At 52.4% G+C, this 25,158-nt stretch overlaps 1 protein-coding gene across 2 annotated transcripts in view; it reads right to left on the bottom strand.

Annotated features, from left to right (window-relative positions):
• Positions 1-25,158, bottom strand: part of sowah (ankyrin repeat domain family member sosondowah) — a 147,686-nt gene that overhangs the window by 36,431 nt on the left and 86,097 nt on the right. Inside the window, exon 7 of one of the 2 annotated variants that reach the window (XM_077647018.1) lies at positions 2,532-2,628. In XM_077647018.1, coding sequence (XP_077503144.1) covers positions 2,532-2,628 — 97 coding nt within the window. Of the gene's footprint in view, positions 1-2,531; positions 2,629-17,175; positions 17,255-25,158 lie in introns of those variants that run through there. The other variant, XM_077647017.1, reaches the window with a different exon arrangement.

Here is a 25,158-nt window from a genome sequence, read left to right as displayed (position 1 = left end):
TTCCAGCGTCTTTCTCTCAAGACGAACGAGCCAGCCCAAAGTGCGTTTTCGATAACGCGGGACCGGGCTCGACACTTCCCTGCGGCTCCCTCCCTGCACCAGCTTCGCTAGAGCGAGAGAGCCACCCGGGCCCGCACAAAGCGGCCACAGAAGAACGCGATAGAATCACTCGGCGGCACAGCTATTCACGAAAGCCACGCATACGATAGGAAACAGGCTCGAAACGAACGCGAGAGAAGCTGCTGCAACGGGTTCCCTTCGAATTTCCATGCACTGCAAGCGTCGTCACGGCATCAAGTATCGTTCGGCGGCCTTTCATCAGCTCCGGGTGGCTACAGCTGGCTAAGAGTATAATTTACTACGCACCTGTTGACCACACGCACTGTAAATTGCACTACGTGGGAGTAAACGTTCCCCTAGTGCATTCCCTAATAGGGGCAGGATATATGCTCCGCTGACAAAAAATACGGAATACTTACGTTTGACGATGGAAGTCGATTCCCACCTCTACACAGTGGAAGGAGAGTCAAACAGATTTTAGACTCCTCCCATGGCTACTCGCAAGGACTGCGTATGCTTTGGCATAGGAATCTGCTCCCATTGGCAACCGCAAGCATTCTGTATTTTTAGGCGTGGGAGTCCAGTGACAGCGCCAAGGGGCAGCGAGGGGTGGCGGCCGCCACCTCAGAAATTTGTTGGGCCACTGTATAAAATGTAGCCGAGTGCTGCAGTTGGGCGCCGACAAGCAAGACGTGACATGTTAATGCAGCCCGCTCTCGATCCACTCCTGCTCCTACCGCAGCGTTTTATTAATTTAATGTTATTACTTAATTAGAGGAGCCACGCCCACGGCCTCCAGTGGCCTCGCCAAACACACCGAATCGTCAGACCACTGGAATGACTGATAGGCACGAAGCGGTGCTGGCAGAGAGAAATGAGCTCCCGCGTTCAGACCATCGAAATGGCGAACTGTCTAGCTATATCGACTTCTAATCGAAACTGCGGCACAGTAAAGCAGTGTACTATCGGAACATTCGATATTACACCGATAGACGCTGCTTCTAGTGCGGGCTTCTACTGCTCACAAGGTTCCGCTACGGAAGCCGAAACGCGCCACTAACTCCTTATTTAGTTTACTAACTTTTCAAAACTATTTTCTTGGCCAGCGTACTAAGCCATGTTTCTTAAACGGAGCCAATTCCTCGCCATATGGGCTACTGTAATCTTCTTGGTTACAATAAAACTGAACTACAATAAATAAAGGACAAAAACCCGGCCGTGGATAATTTCCGCGACGGGGAAGTAATAAGCGATGGCAATGCAAGTGATGCGAAAAGCGTTGTGTTGTATTGTGCTGGGTTTTATGGCATATAAGCAGCTAAGGTTATCATGCGGAAAACACGAGGCTTAAGTTTCTAACGGCGTTTTTAAGCTGCACAAGACTGCATATAAGCTATTTCTGCAATTTGCATTCAATCAACTCCTCATTTGGCCTCCTGCTACCGTGGGCAATAAGCCATCCGTGATATTTTCATGTGATCAGCCGTTTTTAAGCCAATGAGCACGAATATATCTTATCCGTAAAAGGAAAACAGTGAAATCCATAGAAACACATAACAGCACCATTACGCAAGCCATTATTTTAATTCTGCAACTTGGTTACGAGTTGGCGGAAGAAAATCGTACCCTATAGTCGCATTTTTAATTACCGAAATGCTAACTGATCGCTAAATATATTAAAGGGACATTGAGGAGAATGCATCTAAGTTTTGTTCCACGTAAAAATCGATTCTATGGCAATTTCTGGTCATGTCTGTATGCAGGCAGAAGACCCACTTATTGCGGATAAAATTGAAGCAATAATCTTCCCGCGATTCCACGCAAACCGTGACGACCACACCGAAAACGCCTCCGTGACCATCGCTTGAAGAGAGTGGTATTACAGCACAGCCTGTGGGATCCGTGCAAAAATACTTGCGACATCGGCCGGCGATGGCGACACCTGCATTTCGTTTTTGGTATTTTCTGGTTATAAAATCGGTTACCGTGGTCCCTGGGATTTGGGCGCGACAATCTATCGAGAAAGCCCAACTTCGATTTCTATCGGGAAAGCCCAACTTCGATTTCTCCTCAGTGTCCCTTTAATCACTTGCGATTGTTTGAAAGTTGTGGACAAGGTATAAAGTCGAACTCCGCTAACGCAAACCATCTTGCCTTTATCGTTCTCACCTAAGGCACAGTACGGTGTCATTAAAAAAATTCTAAAGTAAAAAAAAACGAAAAAAAAATGGCCGAGCGCCAGGCGACGTCCGACAATCCGCGCACGAAGCCAGGCGAGCCGGCGCCACACGCGCCGCCAAGGGCATTCTGCAGAATTCACTGCACCCCGCGCGAATGACCGCCACCCAACTGACCGCAGGCAGCCCAGTGCCAGCAAATGCCCGTCCAACGACACAGGAGAGGTCCCTGAAGTGAGCCATTCTGCCAAGGCTCATTTTTCCCGCGTTCCCCCGAACAATGAAGTTCAGCACCACTCACCGACTTCACGTTGGGGTTGAGGCTGTAGGAGCCGGCAATCAACTTCACTATCTCGGCGCTCCCGTACTTGGCCGCCCAGTGGAGTGCCGTCTGAAAGTTGAGGCAAAAAATAAAAATGGTAAAATTGCAAATTGTGGGGTTTAACGCTCCGAAGAGAGACACGGAATATGCGGGAAGCAGTAGTTCAGGGCCAGGTTAATTTAGACCGCCTGGGGTTTATGATTTTATGGGAGTTTAACTTCCCAAAGCGACTCAGGTTACGAGTAACGCCGTAGTGTAGGGCTCAGGGTAATTCCGACCACCCGGGGCTCTTTAACGTGCACTGACATCGCACAGTACACGGGCCTCTAGAATTTCGCCTCTACCGAAATTCGACCGCCACTGCCAGGATCGAACCCGCATCTTTCGGGTCAGCAGTCGAGCGCCATAACCACCGAGCCACCGCGATGGCTTCCACCTGGAGTTCAAGTGCGCTCGCATCGCACAACACACGGACGCTTTTGCATTTCGCCTCCGTAGAAATACGGCCACCGCGGCCGCGATCGAACACGTGACCTTGCATGGGATCAGCTGCCAATCGCCAAAGCCACAGAGACACCGTGGAGGGTCGCAAAAAAAAAAGAAAAAAAAAGAGGTTAGCTGATCGCAAGAGGCAGGCATGCTTTAGGTTCAAAGCAACTGTTACTTCAAACACGAACCGAAACTGACCGCGTGCAGAGCGAGATGGATGCCATCAAACACAGAAATCGCCAACCTGGCTGTTATAAGCCTTACACCGTTAACTGCAATGAAATCTAAACTAGTATTTAAACCAATCAATCAGACCTGAAAAGCTAGGCGCATGAAACGTTGGATGAGCTCGCGGAGAGATTTTTGCGAATGCTGAGCGATTAAGAACCCAGAAAAGCGACGTCATGCAAAGCCTCTTCACCACGCTAAAAATTATCTCGCAGTTTTTTACTGTCTAAAACCGAAAGTTGCAATGATTATTTAGGCAGCGTTGTTGGTTAACTGAAATATTTAATTATCATTTAAAACAGACAAAACAATGCGAGTCAAATATGTATAGAGGAAACCCCCAGTGTGGAGTGGATCTCAATTACGGAGTGATTACTTCCCAATTCAAACAATGATAACTGCGAAAACATACTGGCGTCACATTACACAATGATTTTTCGAGACTTCCTGGCGCCCGACAAGCCCTCAGCTGGACGGAGCTTTCACTGACACCCATGCATCCTGGTGCCAGCGATAAAAAAAAATGAAACTAAAGGTAAAAAGTAGAAACGAAAAAAAAAAAGGAAAAGGTACCGGAGAACGAACCTTTGGTACAGGTTTATACGTTGGGGCTCGTGTTTGACACAACTGGATCAGAATGCGCACTTTACGCAACCACGCAGACAGGAGGAAAATCACTCTCGCTTGTTTAGAATGACGGCACTACAAGTAGCCAATCGCCGAGCCCGTAAGGCCGAACGCTGCCTCAAGCGTGACGCTGCGCCTGTTGTCGACTGCACGCCGCTCTCTGGGAAGATAGCCGACTATACTGAGTCGTTCGTACACGCGTGCTTCGGAATAAACGCCGAGCTACTGCGAACGCGATTTCCCGTCGGCATGCTGAGATGCTCATTCCTTGCTCAGTCGCATTTCACTAAAGTATGCACCTGGGTTTTCCAGCCAGGAGCTTGCTTTAGCAAGCAAGCTCATTACGACGTTCATATCGTAACACTTGCTAAAATAAACAATCCGAAAATATAAGCATGCAGATTTGTAAACCTGGCTCCTATATTTATTAGCCCGGGCGGTGCTTCCTTTTTTCAGCCTCTGTTTCTCACTGCGTTTCTGCCAGACACCTGTCGAGTCCTCGGACACATTCAAAGCACGCCAAGCTCACTCTGCGGCCTTCGCTTACAGTGTTGGGGAGCGTCAGCCCCGAATTAAGGCAACTCGGGATGGCGCCTCTGGAAGACGCTGCGGTCAACACCTGAATTCTGGGGGCTAATCTTCGAGCTCGGACTGCTGAAGCTAGCTTCGGCCATGCGTATGGTATACGACATCCGGACCGCTACACGAGTGACTGAAGGCGCACTCCTAAAAATAGGCGATTTATTCCCGCACATACGCTCAGCTGACTTTCCGACACAAAAGCAACCTCTTTTGAAGAATTGCAAGCTGGCACATTTTAAACGGGAACTCTACGCTCGTCAATGCCTGCTCTAACACGTGTGAAACTGCGCCTAGCCTGGTGTTCCATGCCCGTCTGCACTTTCGGTGAGACTTCATGTGAAGCCCGCTGGTTATGCTAAAAGCGTCCAGGATACCACGCTCAAAGGGGTCAGCAACTGGTTTTCATGCCTACATTTTGTGTTTTTTTTTTAATGCAACGGAAAGCTTATAGTAAAAAAAAAAAACATTAGAGAGACTTACACCTGCAAAAATCCCAAGTAAAAACGTAAAACGAACACGTTTTGCGGCAGTATACAGTTCGGATGCGTTTTTGTTTTTCGCTCAGAAATGAGATGTTTAATTTTTTCTTAAGAAAATGCGCTTGAGATGCAGAACCCGGACGTATCATTTCCTATGCTGATGTGGTACTCCTTGGAAGAACAGCGTGTCGTCAGCCCCGTGCGCCCTGCCATCCATCTCCTTTTGTTCGCCTTACTCGCCGATGTAACGGCAGCACCGCTCCGTTCAATACGAGCTTTCTTTACATCTCTATCATAAAATGTACTAAAGAAGCTCGCTTCTTCCATTGAGTGAACCAGCTGTCGTAGAAAAGCAGGTGCGCTTTATCCGCCGCTGAAACGGTGCAGCAACCAACATTCCGCAGCAGTCATTGAGCGCATGCGTTGCCACCATCATGGACAACACTGAAGCGGCTAAGTCAGCGGTCACCAGGTAAATCCTTGCTGACAAGGGAATTTGTACTAGACAGGGGTGAAGCTGTGCAGAACGAGTCATACCGGTGCAGTACAAATCATACACGGGAAAGTCGGTTTCGGTTTGTGCCGGCCGAAGCGGCGCCGTTCGACTGCGCCCTTGAACTACAACCTTTGGCCGTAAAGTTTCGAGATTGATTAATTTTCTTCTCTAGAAATGATTCCCCAAAACAAATGTCGGTGCCTATATGTAGCGCCATGTTTTCCGGATAACCTGAGCTATTTATGTTAACTGCTGTGGCAGCCGCTAGATGGCATTACATGGAGAAAAATACGTTGTCACTAGTCGTCTGCGCATTCTACTGTGAGTGAATGTGGAGAGATAGACGTCCACCTCGAACAGCATATAAACATAAAATTCTGTGTGAAGCTTGGCAAGACAGCCACACAGACTTATGAGCTCCTTTGTGACGCTTATGGCAACGAGACATTATCGCGGGCGCGAGTTTTCGAGTGGCACAAGAGGTTCGTTTCGGGGAGAACGTCGGTGGAAGACGACACAAGGCAGGGGCGCCCTTCAACCTCACGGAATGAAAACAACGTGGCTCGGATCAGGGAAATCGTACAGAAAGACCGCACCATTACAGTCCGCGTGCTATCTGATGCTTTCGACATTAGTAAGACAACATTCCGCCAAATTTTGAGTGAGAACTTGGGGAAACGAAAGCTGAATACCAGACTTAAGCCGCACTCCCTCACACAGGACCAGAAGGACACGCGGGCATCAGTGAGCGCCGATTTGCTCTCCGAGGCAAAGAAGGATGCCGCATTCGTCGACAGCATCACTGCTGAAGACGAAACATGGTGTTTTCAATACGATCCTCAAACAAAGAGGCAGAGCGCCGAATGGCGGTCCACAAGCTCTCCGGCGTCAAGAAAGGTGCGGCGACAGAAGACCAAAACAAAGACGATGCTGATAGTTTTTTTTGTTTTTTTTCGATGCCAGATGTGTCATACACCACGAATTCGTCCCACAAGGGCAGACCGTGAATTAGGAGCTTTATATCCGCGTGCTCCAAACACATGCGTGATGCACTGCGACGCAGTCGCCCTGACTTACGGGCATCTGGACAATCGAGCCTTCTCCACGATAACGCAAGGCCGCACAGTGCTCTCAGCGTGACAAAATTTCTCGCCATGCACAGCATTACTGTACTTCCCCATCCGTCACAATCGCCTGACCTCTCCCCATGCGACTGTTTCCTGTTTCCTCGTGTGAAGAGAGCCCTAAAAGGTCGCTGGATGGGGAGCGTGGAGGCCATTCAAGACGCCACGACAAAGCAGCTGACAGCCCTGCCAAAAGAAGCGTTTTCCAACTGTTTCCAAGACCTCAAGAAGCGTTGGAAGGTGTGTATAGACTGCAATGGAGATATTTCGAAGGGGTGCTGCACAAATGATTTCAATGTTAAACGCATTTTTTTCTAATGGACTCAGTCTCGCAACTTTACGAACGAAGGTTGTATTTTAGAGTAGGCAAGTAGGGTAGCAGGGTGTCATGTATTGGACGACAGAGAACAATCTTTAAACGCTCAAACTGTGGAGGTGTGCTTCAGCCCGCTCCTTAAGCGTAGGCAGCAACTCAGTAAGCAGTTTAGCGACAACCCCATGAACTCCATGTTCCCTGAACTGCTCGCTGCACACACGACAATGTGAACTCGCTTTTTTGCCCATTATCAGTGTAGATAACCATGACTGTTGACGCTTCACATCTTTCGGATCGAAACTGACGGTTGCGCCGAACTCGGTCGCGTACGTCTGCATTCAGGCAGTAATAAACCGCCAGGGCTAGAGCATAAATAGCGTGCCGCTGTTACCACGACCACAGATGATCACACTGCGCAACGCAGGAATTCGCTAACGCAGAAAAATAAAGAGGATAACGCGGCCTGTGCCTTTTAGAACGAAGAAATTCTTCCCAGCACCCAGCAAGAGGAGTTTGTGATTCCCCTTGCAGCGCAAGATCGACGTTAGCGACTTTCGCTCCATTGGTGGGTGGATCTCTTGACATCCACGCAACGTGTACAGAATATCCCAAGGTGGGGAACTCCCTCATCCGGTTCGTCGTATACGCACAAATGAAATGTCTCTGCGCTGCCTTTTGTTTGGAGACGAGCGCCGGGGCCACCACGTGAGCATAACATGAACATGGAGGGGACCTGCTGCTCATTCCACCACGTAGCCCATCGACCACAGTGCATGCCCGACGGGCGTCAGTTTCCGTCGCACGCAAAGCCAGCCTACAGATACTGTAACGGTTTTCTGTATCGTGCACAAGTTCCCGAGAGTAGGTAAGAGACGGTGTTGCCTTTCACTATACGACTATGAGCTCGTCAGCCATGTCATCCACCGACTTATTTCTATACACAGTGGCCAGTCGAATGCAGCAGGTGGCGCCTGGGAGAGATGGGGAAGGGAGGAGCGAGAGCCTCCTCGGGGCCACACCGTGGTCAGCCGCCTCGCAGCGGTGTCCGGCTGGCGCGGCCCTCTCCGTGGCTCCCACGGCGCCCTGTCAGGCGACGGAGCGCCCCGCGAGAAGACGCATCACGGCGGCGAGAAGAGTGCGATCGCAAGGCAAGCCACGCGGCGCCTGCGAGTCTATCGGGCCCGACCCAGCGCTAAACAAATCGATGGCCGGGGCCTGGCCACCCTTTCGAAAGGGGGGAGAATAACGACCGCGGACGGGACGCTCACGAACTAGTACGCGCGGCGGTCGACAACTGGAGAACACGAAAACCAGCGTGTGGTCGGACCGCGCGCGCAGTTCGTTTTCCTCTTATCACGACCACGTCAAAGCGTCTGGCAGCGGGGCCGAGGAAAGGGGGGGGGGGGGAACAGGACGACTGGTGTAACAACCGCGAGCACGGGAATCGAGCCATGTCTGCAGCCCGACACCGCGATACAACTTCCTCTTTTCGAGACCGCCGCCTCCTCGAGCACACAACATGGCAACAAGAGAGACACTGTCGGATACGCGTCGCAGCCCATTAAAGCTGCGATTTTACAGTGGGCGCCCCCGAGGGAAAAATAAAGGGCAGAAAACCAGAGGCGACGCCGGGCACGAAAAAGAGACCCCCTTCCCAGGCAATCGCACGACTCGCGCGTGTACAGGACATCGCCAACAGAAGCGCGGCGTTTGTAGTGCGTGCGTGCTCGCTACACGGCGGGATACACCAACCGTGTGGCGACAAATCACGGCAGTCCAACACAGAAAACTGATCCGTTATACTGTCACGAGGAGAGCGCGAGCGAAAATCCTCGCGGGCGCCTCCTCACGCTCAAGTCTTCCGGGCAAAGAGAAGCGCAGACCGGCAACAAATACCCAGAGTCAAAACGAAAAGACAGGAGGAAAGCCCTCTGGCAACAGCTTTTTCAAACTTTACCCGGGCCGTCGTCTCTCGCCGAACGTCAGCGGTGGAGGCTTTAATAACGCATATAATACGCTGGGCGCCACGCTGCGAAGGAGGGATGCGGGGAGGGTGGCGACGAGGAGGAGGAGGAAAAAAAAAAGAAGGCCAGACTAGAAGGACGAAGGTTTACAACGCAAACACGGCAGCTTGCGCCACCCAAACAGCCTCGGCGGCCTCCTCGCTTAGACGACTGCGCAAAACTCCAGAACAAGTCATCTCGAGCCAGAAAGTAATCACAAGGCGGCGCGGACAAGTGCGCTAGGTGTCGATATAATCTTACAAGCGCGGGGCCAGGAAGAGCGCGCGGGGAGAGAGAAAGAGGGGGGGGGGGGGCGCCACGCGGAGCGAAGGGCGCGCCACCCGCGAAATAACTAAAACCTATCAGTCTTCGTACCTTTTTAATTTGCTCTTTACACTGCCACCCTCCATCCCACGCACTCGACAAACTTGCCGCGTGCCGTTCTTTCTTCCTTTTTGTTGGCCCGGGCGCGAACAGTTTCTTCGAGTGAGCAGGTTCCGGTACAGCTGCTGCCTCGCACTCCAGCCCCCCTCGCGCTTTCCCTCTCTCTCCCTCGACTGCACTGCAGCAATATCGCGTGGCTTCGCCTGTTTACGCCACCACTGTCGTTCCTGCTCGATATCGGACTCGAATAAATCACCAGGAGAAACGCTCATTTTACTCGCCCGGGAAATTCGAATAGAAAAAAAAAAGAACCACCTCGTCCTTCCAATTGCCGCGTCGCTAATAAAATCGCGCAATTTTCTGCGATGATTTTTTGCTGCTCTAAAGAGCAAAGATGGGTCTTACAGAGGATGAGTTGGACCCCAGTGGGTAGCGGCATTCCACGAACCAGCACAGCATTTCCAGTACGCAAATGCGTTGCGTAACTGGGTGCATGTGAAAAAAAAAGACCCGCAACTATGAGGAAAGCATGAGCAGTCCTCAACAGCACTCACTGAATTTTATTTCTGAACGTAACTTTCTGCGAAAGACCGAAAGACCCCAAACGAAAACGAGCGAGACTTTAGACAAGAGAACGCCTGTGCTCAAAGCTCTCCTGCAAATGTCGCCGCCGTCAATCAGCTGCACGCGGGAGGGGCCAGATGCAGGGCGATGGTAAGCGGAGACGTGAACACTATGCGAACGGGTGGAGTTTCCGGGTGGCTTTCTCAGATTAACGCCGAGTCTCCTCTGCCGGCGCCTAAAGCAGCAGCTGCTGCTGCCCAGGGCCTCATTCAAACAATATCTTTCCAGCCAACAAGCACCGGACGTAAATTAGCGAGGGGCCTCAAAAGCGGAAGCGACGCTGCGGAGGCGAAGAATGGGCGTGTGATTAGTACCATCAACGCCCATCGCAACGAGGCATTAGTCTGGCCGCCAGCGCCGATGCGAGCGGCCCGGATTGCCGCGCGCGCCGCCCCGGCGGAAGCAAGAAGAGCGCTGACAAGAACAGCCGTGGACCACGGGCGGAGGAGGTGGGGAGAAGAAGCGGCGCCGTAGGCAACAAAAGGAGCTCTGCGCGCCTACATTCTGGGCTGGCTCATAAACGGCGCACGCTGTAGACGCACGCACGCGCGCCGATTAGCGCCTCAAAAGGCCTATCAGGGCCGGAGAGCAAGCCGCCAGCCTGAAGCAGCGAAGGGGGGAGGGGGTAAAAAAAGGGAAGAAAAGAAAGGAACGGGGCAAAAATGCTCCAACGCAACTTCGCTCCCCCTCAGCCCGGGCGAACTCAACAACGTCCCGAAGCACGAGAAAGAAGAAACAGCCGCGAAGGAGGGCGCCCAGGCGGGAAACAAACACTAGCGACAGCTGGCGGAGTGTGATTCGCGTAGATATAGAGATGGATGGATATCAAAAGTGATATTTTTAACGCGCGCCGACAAGCCATCGAACGCCGGGAACCCGGTGCGTGTGTGCGGCGCGCGGGGGAAGAACGCCTGCTGCAGCGATGCCTTTAATAACACCAAATAACGGCTCAGCCGTGTCTCGGCGGGCCACGGGAGAAAAAGAGCGCCTGGAAAGGGTGCTGCCGCTGCCCGGAGGAGAGGCGCCGCCGCGCGCAGCACACAACACAAAACGGGGCGCGTGCACTGCGATGGCCCCCGTGTATGGCGCGCCCGGGGCCGGCCAGGAGATATTGGAATCCCGCGCAGGCCTCTGGGCTAGCGGCTTGTTTCCAAGGGCGCGCGTCTCGGCCGCCACAGCGGCCGGGTGGGCTCAGGGCTCGCGCTAATAACACCCGTGCGCGCAAAAGCTGCGCCGGACGCCTGCGGCCGAAACAGCGGAAACGAGCAAAGGCCCCCAGACACGCGGCTGAGCAACGCGACGCCACGGTGCATATGCATGCAAATGAAGAGCCACTGGACACCCGGCGCCTCTCGGGCACGACCCCGTGGGCGCGCTGGAGCCTGCTGGCACGCGCGCCCAAAAACTTTCTAGCCGGCCGCGGAACACGTGAGAACAACGAAACCGAAAGCGCCCAGACCGGATACGAGCGGCTGGAGAAAACTGCGTGATTCGCAACGCCAGCGGGAAACTGCACAGCACGAGCAGCATGCCGTCTCAACTTCCTAGCGGATCCTGAGGCAGCGAATATAAATAGTACACTGCTTTGTAAGGAAGCCACAGCGAACAGACTACACAGCAGTACCACGTTGAGCGCCTTGCGTAATTTAAACTTTACTTTCGGATCAAAAAGCTGAAATTGCAAGCTAAAACTTGGCACACTGGCCAGAACTAGCACCGCGACATAAAAAGTAACTCTCACACACACACAACAAATTTACGGGACGACCAGACAACTGATGCAACAATTCAACGAAAGTGGTTGGATTAACTTCGATGATTACTCAATGATGCGTATAGAGGTGGGGTGGGGAGGCGGATGGATGAATGGGGAGGGTGGAGACCTCCCTCTCAGAGGCTACAGATAGACGCCGGAGTTATCGCATTGTGACACTGGTAGCGCAGTAAAACAGGCAAAAATGAAAACAGTCTTCCTTCTATCCTTCCCTCTTTTTCCCTCTCTCTAGCCGTACTCTTCTTCTTCAAAAAAAAGAAGCCTCCAATTTCAGAGATCAGTACGCGGTACCCTCTGCAACATTTCGTTGGCACTTTCTCTCAGCCTGGGCGACAGATTTTACAATGTGTGAAAACAGAGCCCGAAGTGGAAAGGGGGGCGGACTCTCGTCAAGATCGCACAGCGGGCGAGGAGGGGCGGCCAAGGCGCCTCCGGGCGCGCGCGAAGGGCCGGAGAGCTAGTCGGGTGACCGGCGAACAGACACACGCGGCCGTAGCTTACACGCTGTCAAAACTGGAAACAAGCTGTCCGAGGGACAAGCAATCAGTTCGTAAATTGTCCCGCGCCCAAAACAGAAATGGTAATGCCGGCGGGGCCCCGTGACGTACAGGCAGGCGACACGGCAGAGGAAAGGCACGGAAGCCGCAGCAGGAATGCCACGGGGCTGCCGCTGGCGAGCGATCGCCTCCTCCTCCTCCTCCGCGGCGGCGGCCAGCGCTCGCAGTGCCAACCGAGCTCACAACTTATGCGTCCGCATGCCACCGAGACGCGTGCCGGACATTCCGCGAGATATCGGCACTCCGGGGACAAGGAAGCCTCGACAACGGCGCCAGCGAGGGGAGGCAGCAGCTTCTCCGGTTAATGAACCGGGGGAGGCCGCGAGCCAAACCGCGGACAGGGAAGGGGCAGAGCGCCACCTGCGGCACCAGCAGCGCCGTGCTTGCAACAAACAGCGCGACGGACGCGCCATTTCTCCCGCTTGTCCCATGTCCTCCCCCTGCCCCGGGATCGATCCTGGTTACGGTAAGCTTCGCTACTGACAACGTGATTGTGGAAAAGGCCCTTATTTCGCACCTGCGGGGTTTTCCCCTCGGGGCTGCGGACGTATGGCGCAGTGCGTCACATTTGCACATTAGCTGTGGCAACTTACGCGAGGAAAGGAAGGGCGGCAGGGGGCGCGACTCGGCGTGCTTCCCGTGGAGACAATCGAGGCCAGGTGCCACTGATCAGTTAGACACGCAACGGGCAAAACAAGGGAAGTGTCGTTCATCACTGTAAGCGTCGGTGGTGCGCGTATGTGACAAGTGGACCCGTGCCATTAACTACGGACTCTTTGCAAGCCATATTAACGAGGCGCCAAGTAAAGGGGATGAAACAGCAATCAATATTCTTCTCGTCGAACTGCTTCGACCGTTCGAAGGTGAACCATTGCTCTTTACGCACCCCCCCCCCCCCTCCCGTCACACACTCACAAACACATAAAACAATGGCCAGACAGTAGTGGTGTAAAATGACAATCCAACAACAGAAGACGAGCTGTTTGGGGTTTTGTACTGCCGTTTCGAAACTCGGCAATGATAGGCTGTCAACGTTTTACAAAGAAGCCAACTCTGCAAACGGCATAGGAAGGGGGGGGGGGGGGTAGAGAGATTACTGCAGTCGGATAAAACTCCAGAACAAGGCGGCAAATGCCCCTCAAAGGAGGTTCTCCAGCCAATGAGATCGACCGATTTAGTGACAGGAGATTAACCACAGATGAACTGCGAGGTCATGAAAATCCGTGGATCCTACTGGATGGAGGGTATCCTTCGAGGGTCATTTGTCGCTTCGTTGCAGAGTTGTATCCGACTATACCTTTCGTGAGATGGATCTAAACACGAACGAGTGCGTTTTGAAGGGTACAGAACTACTGTGGTACGGTATGTGGGGTTTAACGCCCCAAAGCTGTAAATGGCCAATGAGAGACGCCGTAGTGGCGGGCTCCGAATTAATTTCGGCCAACAGTTGTCCTTTGACGTGCACTGACATCGCACACCACATGGACACTTTTTGCATTTAGCCTCCATCGTGGAAACGCGGCCGCCGCGTCAGAGACTCGATCCTGCAGCTGAACGCTGTAGCCACTAAGCCACCGCGACGCGCGAACGGAACGAAAACAAAGCGGCCTAAGCATATTATACCCCCGAGTTTTCCGGCAGCAACTGGCAATCGGGAAGCCGCGCGGCTAGGAGGGCTCCCGACGACCTAGACAGGTGGGAAGGGGGGGGGGGGGGGGGGGGGGGGGGCAAAGTTCGAAGTGGTTCTGCAAGGAAACTAAAAACCGGAGACAGCGTTCCTCGTCCACTGCAGCTAAGCCTTCGCTTTCCCACTCTCTCCTTGAATTATTTTGAGGCTGTATTCTCGTTAAAAACGTAGTGTTCTTTAACCTTTCGTTGATTAAGAATCTCTGCTTTGTTCGAGCTCATCTTTGACCGAACTGCTTCGTTTCTAGTTTCGCCTTGCGCTTCGTACCTCTGGTCAGCGGCTGATCAAACGCGGACCCTTTTCCACATTTCACCTGAGTCCACATTTCACCTGAGCACGATGAGTGGAAACATATGTAGGCCCATCCCCTGCGAGCTACGAGAGTGCAGTCGGAGAGACCCAATTAATTGGCGAACTAATCGGCGCCAATGAAACCGCGTACCCAGCACATTACGAAAGAGGAACCGTCGCGAATATGGTGGTAAAGAAAGGGGTCGGACTTGCAGGAGACGCCGGTTCGTATACAGCAACAGATTTCGCTCAAAGCGTGGACACGCAAAGAGAAGGGCACGACGCGCAACGTGAACAGCTATCGTGATCGGCCAGTGCAAGAAGCGCCGGTCGAACGCAAACCGTTCGGACACAATAAGGTTAGAGAATCTGGACCCTGTTCTCCTCGCACTTACGACCGAAGAAGTGCCGGAGCGTTTCTTCAACCTCTATGCGCGTTCGTGACACGACTGCGCCGCATGTCACGATCAAGGGTAGCGCAGAAAAAAGAATGGGAGTGGGGGGGGGGGGGGGGGGAAGCGACCAATTATTAATTATAGCCAAAACGTTTACTTCTCCGAGTTACCACAAAAAGATGTGTCCCCACCAACTGTACTGAACAACACGATTTCCGATTTCACTTGCAAAAAAGAAATCACGATAAATAAGCTGGCAATGATGCACTGCACACATTGAGAGGAAAACGTTGCGCGAACCACGAACACATCTCACACTGCGCTGTTGAAGTGTCAATTGAAGAGTCGGGTTTCGTTCTTCGGTCGGCACGCACACGCCGACCGTCCGCAGAAGCGCTGCGCCAGAAAAAGAAACCAGGCGGCCGAAGCGAGGCGGGGAGAGAGGCGGAGGAACGATGTACTCGCGATACTCACGTACTACTCGCAGCGGCGCAGGCAAGGTCCAGCAGGGTCGAGGCATCCCGCAAACGAAGCACGGTGTTCCACAGCGGGGAGCATGAAGCCAGGCCGCAGTCGTCGCAGCGTCCGATCCATAGGGAGAGAAATGGGAGGGAGAGAGGGGGAAGACGCGCGGCGTGAGCCAACAACAACAAAAACGCGCAAAAGGCGTGCTGCAACGAGCAGCCCAAGCAATCAAAAGCAGCGCCGTGTACGGCGTGGGGACGGCGACAACCCGCGGCGACGGCTGGTGGCGCGCGCTCACGGCACGCATCAGCCGGGGTTTACGGACGGCGCACATCGCTCAGCAAGCGGAGAATGTGCACGTGCGGTGGTCAACTACGGCTGGCTACCGAGTGCACTAGGAGGGGCCCTTTCCACCGCAAACGGCTAAAGGGTTGGCTGCAGGTCGTGCTGACAAATCACGCGTACGCGCGCAGGAAACGACACGGCAGGACGGGTGAATGGAACTGGCAGCGTCGAGGTGAAAAACTGCGGGTTCGGGCACACTACCGGTCTCTGGTGAGTACACTCGGCGGTTCAAGAACGTGAGCAGAAGACGAGAGTGCCACTTTCGACGCCCAGCACCCTCTGTCCCCACGTGATCGTCGCGACACTAATTCTCCGACTACAGTTGTCCGTGGCAAATTCGGACAAAAAGCTGCAACACATTACGTGAATTAAATGGCCGCGAAAACCAAGTTTTTGAAGCGCCCCTGGCACTCGGAAGACTTCAGTTCCCAGCTGCTTACGCAAGTTAAGGCGGTACCGAATGAGTGAACGGAGAAGCGCTTCATATCAAGCACGTTCAGAAGCAGTATCGTTCTCGAGTTTTGCCTAGAGTTCGCGCGAGCTAACCTCACACTATGCCGAAATTAATACACATGCATACCAGTGATATACAAGTGATGCTAGGCTAAAGCACCTAAGAGGTACGCGATTTTTCCGAGAAAAAGAAAAGTAAAAACGAAGGCTCCAAGGAACTCCCCATTTTTTTAACGTTTCTTTTCAACCATCGCACTTACAACAAAAATAGCGATCATTTGAATCCCTCACTACAATGAGACCGGCAATGGCACGCAAACAGGACACAGACGAATACTAAACCGGACACTTTCGTGGAAGCTTTTTTTTTAAGGAGCAGAAGAATCAAATTTTAACGGTCCAGCGTGCACAAGGAGGGGTGAGGATAGTATGAAAGACAAGCAAAGCAGGAAACGTACTTTAGTTTAAAGCACAAGCGGCCGAGCCCAACTGACTTTCTGAACATATCGCGCGCGGTATCAGCATGAGACATGAAACGGGGTTCGCAAACATACCTCTCCAAGCCAGCACACGTGTGATCGACGTGGTAGGCAAAACATTTGGCTCGTGACGACGTGGTGCAGCACGTGTGGAGCAAAGGCGGTACTGCTGTTTTCCCAGTAGTGACGTACGCGTGACGTAGCGCAGGAGTTACGCGACATAAGTTATCTAGGCCGCGGTACTGAATAATACATCACGTTTCAGGTTACTGACGCCGTACGCAAGTTTTACAGGGGGAAAAAAAGGAACAAACTTGTCATCTCTACCCCTTGCAGGGTATATCATAACTACAGTCTACACTTTAATTCATCATTCCCACTGAACAAGTTTACAAACTCTCTGATGAAAAAAAAAACAAGTAAACAATAAACACATCCTTTCTCGAGCACAAAGCTGAGACACCAAAGATCCTTTCCAAGTGAGCCTATTATAGTATGCTGCGGCAGGTTTTTTTCTCCACAAGCCAGAATTTCCCCGATATTCCCACTATTCTTTTTCTTTTTCGCGAGAAGCGCTTCTGAACACCACACGCTACTGCCACCGAAACTTGGCTTTCGCCAGGGTGTTCGCACCGCACCGCGCAGGCGAATGCGAACAGAGGAAAAGTTTCGCATTTCACATCATGAAAAATGAAACAGCTGGTACTCACGCCCTGGGTCCGATGACCGAGTAGAACATGAAAAAGAGAGAAAGCGTGGACAAGCAAATATAACACAATGACTACACATCACTTAATCAGCAATTAATAAAAAGACTCAAAATCAATGTACGATATTCTACGGAGCTGCACGGAGCAGGAAAACATCAAAATGCTTGGAACATACCGACGTGAAGTCCTTGCGAAGCAGCGCAGGTGGGGCAGCACATGAAAGAAGAAAAAAAAAAACGGGGGGAGGGGGGAGAGAGAAAGGGCGAATTATATTCTCATGGCGCAGTAAGGTATAGCACAACTAAAATGCTCATTGCGTATTTCGCGGCTGGACTATTTTATGCTTAGTAGATACCACGCATGTTTAGCATTTTAAGAGCACAACAAACCTAGTGCGCAACGCTCAAATGAACCAGTGATTCGATTGTCTCACCATGCTACACTCGCGGACAACTTTTCATGGCAAAGCAGCAGAGGCTAAAGCAGGAAAGGGAAGGAGACGGTCCTCTGTCCCCGCGCCGTGGGTCGTTCGTTGTTCGGACTAGGGATGCGGAGGGGTGGAAGAGGGAAGTTGGAGTCGGAGTCGCTAGTACTTAAGAACCAACTACCCACGGCACGGGGACAAGGGCCCGTCTCCTTCCCTCTCCTGCTTATAGCCTCTGCTGAATTGCCAAAAAAAGCTGTTCCCAAGACCAGTACGCAGTTGACACATACATACTGACGTGAGCACCCCAAGAAAACGCTGGCGGCATCTAGAACGCTCAGCATGCCCGTGTCAAGTTGTGTGTACCTGAAGTGTACTGTATACGAACCGGAAATCAGATAAATCCCCTCAACACAGCTCATTTTTTTATATGTATTGCTCAGAATTAACGTGGTACTGTTGTCCCCGATACCCCAGGAAGAATAACGTTGGTTACTCGTTTGGGAGGTGATTTAAATCTCTGTGTTGCTTTACAAGAGGTTATCATTGGAAGGGGTAATGAGCTGATTTCTGTCAGCAAACGCACACGAAATAACCAGTTCACAGCTGCTAGATAAAAGTCAGGACCGAGATAATAAAGCGATTCTATTTCGATTACATTTTTCTCCGCCCTTCACCACTGGCTGAAGCGCCTTCGCTACCGTCGTAAATATTAAGTCGTGTACCACGTACGGCAGTGGTAACGATGTAACAGAAAGCAGGAAAAAAAAAAATGTAGCATTACACTGGCCCGGAAGATCTACACCGAAAATGAGAGACAGAATACGAGCGCTACCCCGGGCTAGGGCCATTGACAATAAAAAAAAGTTTTTCGGTGGTCGCTAGCGCGCGGTTATAATTCGGAGAGTTCCTGGAGACTCGTGCGCGAACTTTTTCACCTTTTAATATTTTTGTAAATATTGTAAAAAGTGTATAAACCTCTCCCCTGCTTTTCCTCGCTATCGCTCCCGTCTGTACTTTTCCTTGCTATCCTCTCCCTGTCCCTTTATTTTCGCCGGCTGCAGTTCGGGTGCTTAATATATTAGATAGCAATTGCTTGGCTGGCAATATATATTTTCCTTCCTTTTTGCATTTTTATTAATAAACCACTACTATATACTACTACTACACATTCACGAGCGCATTGCTTGTGCGTACCCCTGTTTTCTTTATTAACTCCTTCCCGTTCGAATTAAACGCCAGCCCTTGGCGCTAGCAGATGGGTCTTGCTTCGGTTTTCCAAAGAAAGTATAGCCCAAGACGACGATGCTATCTCATAAAACAAATGATAGCCGAACAGATTGTGTGCGTCCTTTAGCCAATCAAAACGTAATAACGGCTCTCGAAGGATGGGAAATGCCGCATAAGCAGGTCGGGTAAGCGCTTTACAGAAAGGTGTCCAGAGTAAATGAGAATATATGCTAGAAGACAGAGGTGCATACATTCGAAGGAGTGGTTCCAGAAAGCCCCCCCCCCCCCCCCCCACTTACCCTCAAGAGTTTACCGTACACTGTAAACAAGAATAAACCCAAATGGGAGTTTAAATGGTTGGCGCCACCCTTTATACTCCATATGCTGAAACATTTACTCCATCAATATGGTGTAAAAATGTGCTAAATGACCTATTTTACTCCCTGCACTAAATAAGGGGGTATAGACGAGGATTCTCCTCCTTATAACTCCCATTTTTAAATGGAGTTTCTTGGTCTCAGTGCGCCCCAAGTCCCCAATTGAGTAAAAACCACATTGCGCCATCCGCCCCGCCACCTAGCGTCTCGTCTGTTTCTGTTCAGTCGTCTGATAATGACGGTAAGTGACGAGCCCCTCCTGGTTACCATCGTCGGTGGATCTCCGTTCACTTCTGCGCCTTCACGGGCGCCTGCCGCGACACAAGATATCGGATTGTCGACATTTTCCGCTACCGTAAGCTACATAACTGAACTGCTCTTGTGAAGCCTCTAGTGCTCTAACCACACTTGACCTTATTTTCTTAGTGTCGCCACTCCGTTACAGCCCCCGGTTAGGTCTAATTCTCAGTTTTTTTTTTTCATAGTCGTTCCCGCGGTGTGTTGCAGCAGATTATAGTGCGCTGCATAACATAGAACTGTGACAGAACATATTTTCAACGCTGAGTTCTTGAGTGAGCTGATGAGGCTACATTTTTCCTCAGTCACATTGAAATGCCAAGCCTTAAAGAAGTGAGTATGAAAGCAAACACTGCCCTACCAAGCTGCCTTCAGGGGTGCTTTCATTCTCAACTTATTCTGCTCTGGTTTTCAGTCAAATATATCGTGGCTGCATGACCATGAAAACTTCTCCGCGACTCCTCCTAAGTTTTGAACTATTGATTCTAATGCTGCATTCCTTTATCTACGAACACAGCCAACCAAACAAGCTTGTACAGCAAAAGCAGAAGACAAGCAGATGACTCCTGCCGCCCCCGCCTACGCTGGGCTTGCAGACGGCAAAAAGAACGCGCGACGCAGGGTCACACTAGGGCAGCGCAGTTTCCCAAGTTGGGTTGCCGGCGGCCCCCGCAGCTACTGCCCGTTTCCGCCCCTGGCACTGCTGTAAGAATGAGGCTGGATGAGGATAAATAAACCGCCGCCCCGCCATTTTGGGCACCATTTCAATGGGTAGTAAAAAAATTACTCCCTTGTACTCCTAAATAACCCCCTTATATAAGGGAGTAAATAAAATACTCCATTTATATGGAGTAAATAAACCTCTTTTTGAGTGTGCACCAGAGGACAAGCCATTTAGTCCCATTTAGGTGGTTTTTTGTTAACAGTGTATACTTCGCCGCGCAGGACACAGTGCGGGAACAAATTCGCCCGCATATAACTAAGCCGTAAAATGACGCACGGAAAAAGGAAAACGCAAAGAAATTGTTTGGAAAGTTTGTTTTGACAAGTTAGGAGAAACCTTCAGATGTCACACGATCAGGCAGAAACATTCGTCTTGCGCCAATTCGTAATTACGGGAAAGGTGTAGGGCAACAGCAGTACTTTAAGACACCAGGGGTTCAGTTTTTTTTTCCTGCCTTTAATGAGAAAAGCATACAAATAAAGCTCGCAGGAAAAAAGATAACTCTTAGGGAGCACTCTATGCATTTCGCGGAGAGTGTACCTACAATACACACGCACACCACACAACTCGCAGCCTAAGGGCATTTATCGCCGATTTCGCGCAGGATCCAAAGCGGAGAGAGTCGATGTAATTCTGGCTCCTTGAGTTGTGTTTGCGAACACGAGATCAACACCTTGCGGCGCCAGCGAGGATGTCGGTTGCTACTTCTGAGCAGGTCATTGCCTGAGAGGCCCCTCGAACGTCACTTCTCTTGAACTACGTGGCGATGACTACAAGCCTGAGCGCGAAATTTTACTCTGCCCTCATTGCTTCGAGGACATTAATGCACGAGTTATGAGGGTAAAGTTATATTTGAAGCAACTAAATGTTGCCCCCCTCCCTCCTGGAGTTATTAGGCTTGCAGCGATTTTCGCCGAAGACACCTGCAGCACGACACTTCTCGGGCTCAATGAATTCGCGCATTGCAAAAATCCGCGCTGCACCGTGCGATTCGCTTCACTGCCACCGAGGACACCGACGGAGTGCCGCGACGACGCCGGGGAGCAAGGCGCCGGGTGACGGCAACAATCCCTGGGGGGAACAGCAGCTATGCACCGCTGCTATACTGCACGCAACACATGGGCCCGGTCGAGAGGGCTGCGCTCCTCGGCCCGAACGGTCACTGCCGACCAGCGGTCCGGGCCCAGCTAGGGGATTCATTGCCCTCGGCCCCTCCCGCCACTCGAGGGCGCCAGCCAGCCACTTGATATCGAGTGGCAGTTTGATTAATAGCCACGCGAGGGCTTTATCTTTCAGTCGTTACGCAGCTCCACGCCCATCCCACACGTCCCCACACGTCCCCGCCGCTTTCTTTTTCCCTTTGTCCGAACGCATAAAACGACTTCCCCGCCCGGCCCATGCTCATCGCTGCGCTCAGGCAAAACCTGGCGCTGAGCGCAAAACAAAACCCGAGCGGCACAGGGTTCACCGGCTGCTGTCCACAGCCAAGGCTGCCCCGTGTTGCGACAGACGCCAGCCTCCACGCAGGACCTAACAGACGCAGGAGAGAGAGAGGGGCCGTTTGCGTTGCAGAGATGTGAAATGAACCCATCAACGTGTCAATGCGAAAGCAAAGGCAGCGGAAACGTACACTCCGACCATCGTGCACATATGTCGGCAGGAGGGGCGACACGGATGGAGACATGACAGGAGTGACTTTGTACACAAAGCGACAGGCTTTTCGATGCTGTAATACAAGCTCCAAAGAGGCGGCCCAGAATTTAAAAAAAAGGAAGTGGGGCGGGGGAGCAATAGCAGCAGTGTCAGAGACGGCCCATGAAACTCTTGTCAATGTCATCTTGGCCCCTTCCTTCGGGAGAAAATTTTCAACGGCTTGTAGTCGACGCGGCAAAAGGCCACAAATGGAGAAACAGAAAAGTGCAAACACCAGCGACCTCGGAGCCGAGTAAGCGGTCAGATCGCGCTGAAAAGCGCAATCGCGCGCCGATCGAACTGCCCAGGCTTCGATATTTGATTCGAGGGCCCGGACAGCGCGTGGAAAACGGCGCAGCCCGCGCCGGCCCATATCTACCGCCGCTGCACTAGGCTGCTGTCCCCCCCCCAGCGCGCCGAGCTCGGGCCCGGCAGAACAGCGCCGCGGACAAGCAGGAGGAGGAAGCGAGCTTCTGCTGCGAAAAAACACAGTCGCGAAGGGCCGCGCACAGCTGGTCAAGGAAGAGAGCGAGCGGTCAGGCGCACGAAGGCTAGTCACGCCGGAGACAGCTGCCAAAAGTGTCACACCGGGCGACGTCAGGGCGCTCCCGCGCGAAGCCGGTGGCGCGCGCGCCCGTGAACCGCCGCGCATCCCCAGGCCTGAAACGGCGAGACGTGCGCGCAACAAAGCACTGCCCTCCAGGAAAGTGACGCCGGCGTCACGACGCGGCCAGCGGACACGCGAAAACCGATCCCCGACGTACAAGACCGGTCAGCCGGCGAGCGGCACGTCGCGTCACGCCAAGAGCAAAACAAAGGCGGCAGGAACAACGGCCGTCGGCGCCGCGCGCAGCCCCCAACGGCTTCGGGAGGAAATTCGGCGGCCAAAGTGGAACGAGACGCTCGGGCAACGAGCCGTGCGGTCGAATAGAGTCGGACGGAGACAGCGCGGCACGACTGCAGCGCTCGAAACAAAGGAAGCCACCGCGCGGCTCTATCAAAATAGCCACGCGCGCTCTGAGCGATGGTTTAAAGTCGCCGCTCTACGCAGCTGCCGAGTCTGCGCACCCCGCCCCTGCGGACGCACTGACAGCTCGCGCGCTCCACGACGTCCAAAGTATCGCGGCGCGGTCAAGCGCAGCGCTGGGAGGGGTGGGGCCGCCGCCCCCGCACCGGTCCCGGAGGAGAGGCGTCAGGAGAGGGGGAGAGGCGCGTGCCAGCACCCACGGCGGCGCCTGCTCATCCATCACCCCGCCCCTGCCGACTCAACAATTAAGTCCTTCCTCGGTTGTTAGCAGCCTTATTTACACTGAGCCACCCGCCCGCTGAAAAATAAAAGGGCTCCCTCCACCTGCTCCCTCGCTTTTGTTGGGAAGCGGGACGCGCCAAGAGACTGCTCCCGGAGCAGGCAGCGCCGACCGAGAGCGAGCGCGGCGGACGGCCCAGAGAGGGACACGAGTGATGAATGGGTGAGGGGCGTCTATGCCCAGCGTCCCTCCGCGACCCGGAAGAGCGCACACTACTCCATTCCGTCCGCGGACGCCAGCGTCCGCGGTGGGCGAAAGAAGACGGGAAAGCCAAGCGAAGCCGTTCGCAAGAGACGGCATGCACCGCGCCGGTCGGCTAAGCAGCTTGGCCGGCGAATAACGCCACTCAGAACTATGCTCGCGATGTCACCCGCCCAACAATTAGCCGAACAGTTAGTAAAAAAATAATCTTGTGCTTCTGAGGCGACTTGGAGAAACATACAAGCATCGTGGACGTATTTTGTTTAATACTGCGACAAACCATGACCACGAGCGAAATCCGTTTACCAGAATGAGAGAACTGATTAGCATTAAACGTTACCGATAATAATAATACGAGCGTTGCATGGAACATGTACAGCACACCCATCTAAGGCAGTATTTACATGTGGATTGAGAGTGCGACTTGACTTTTCCCACAATGAAGAACACATACGGCGGTCAAGGATCAGAAAATAGTTCCATCAACAGATCAGAGCAGCAGAGACAACAGACAACACAGGCAAAAATATAAGCGCGGACCAAGTAAGAATATCGGACAATCCTCTCGAGGTACGTTGTGGCACACATCATCGAAGATTCGCAGTCATCGCATTATCGTGCATCTTCACTAGCACAACATGAACAAGAACCAAATGAGATAAGCTCTTCCTGTTCAACGATGCACACCTGCCAGCAATTATTCGACAAGTTATTCTCAATCTACCATGTTTCTCACTATAATTACAAGGCAGCTCTCAAGACGCACCACTTCTTGTGACCTAAACTGTGACTGGCGCCCACAACTCCCAAGTTCCTCCGATGTACTACGTGCGCTCATAATAGCAATAAAACGAAAATTTTCCGCGTCGACTCTCCTCGCCACCTCCAGCAGTTGACTCTTGCCCTGCACTGTCGCAGGAGCGGTTTTAAGGGCGCAGATGAATTCACTGCGGTATAAGAACGCGTTTTTATTAGGTTGACACGGCATTAGGCGACAGGCGCAACTAAAGATGCGTACATCAACTACCGAGACCAGTGAGCACGCGCAGTAGTGCTGAGCTCGCACCACAAGTGGTTTAGCATCGGGAGGGCACACGAGCCTTAAATCCCGACACTGACTCGACGGTACGTTGCTCTTAAATGCGAAACAGCATGTACATGCTATACGTTCCAGCTCAGCCGGCTCCGCGACTTTTCAAATGCGCTTGTGAAGCTAACCCCCTTGCATACCCTAGCTATATCCAGCGTTGCTATACCGTAGCCAGTGTCCTAAGCAAGTACCGTCAAGCCTAAAACCTTCGCCCATTGTGCGGGGCTGTAAATGGGTTAAGGTTAATGACCTCTCCAAGAAGTGCGCGGTCATCGCAGAGGTAGCACCACGTACTGCACGCCAGTACGTAGCCGTTGCTGACGTGACCCATTTTGTCGACCGGACGAGCCCTTTACCCTTTCATTGTTCCTCTCAAAATCTTTCCTTTATCTTGGCGTGGCTTGGCTGGGCTACGCCCGTCTCACAGCTCGTCTCCCGGCAATTTGCGAGCGACGGCAAGGCAAACAAAACACACCAAGTAAACGGCAAGGCGAACACGGTAATGATATGCTATAGCTCCACTGTCCTAGTGAAATATGTGCACGGCTTCGAAGCAAGTTGTCATGCGCAGTGGACCAGCAGGCAGATGTACGCACGGACAGCTATGCCATTCAGCGCCACGTTCGGTTACTAAAATGAACACCGAAAAAAAATTTGAGCATTCATTCCAGCAACGTACTTAAACTGAACGGCTTTGCACAGACCGCTCCACTCCAAGCATGTCCGGAGATCACTTGGGGGACAGGAAC

Source organism: Amblyomma americanum, chromosome 1 (genome assembly GCF_052857255.1).
Source record: "Amblyomma americanum isolate KBUSLIRL-KWMA chromosome 1, ASM5285725v1, whole genome shotgun sequence".
Lineage (NCBI taxonomy): Eukaryota > Metazoa > Arthropoda > Arachnida > Ixodida > Ixodidae > Amblyomma > Amblyomma americanum.
Note: the sequence above shows the minus strand (reverse complement) of the source record. Positions and strands in the feature narration are given on the sequence as shown.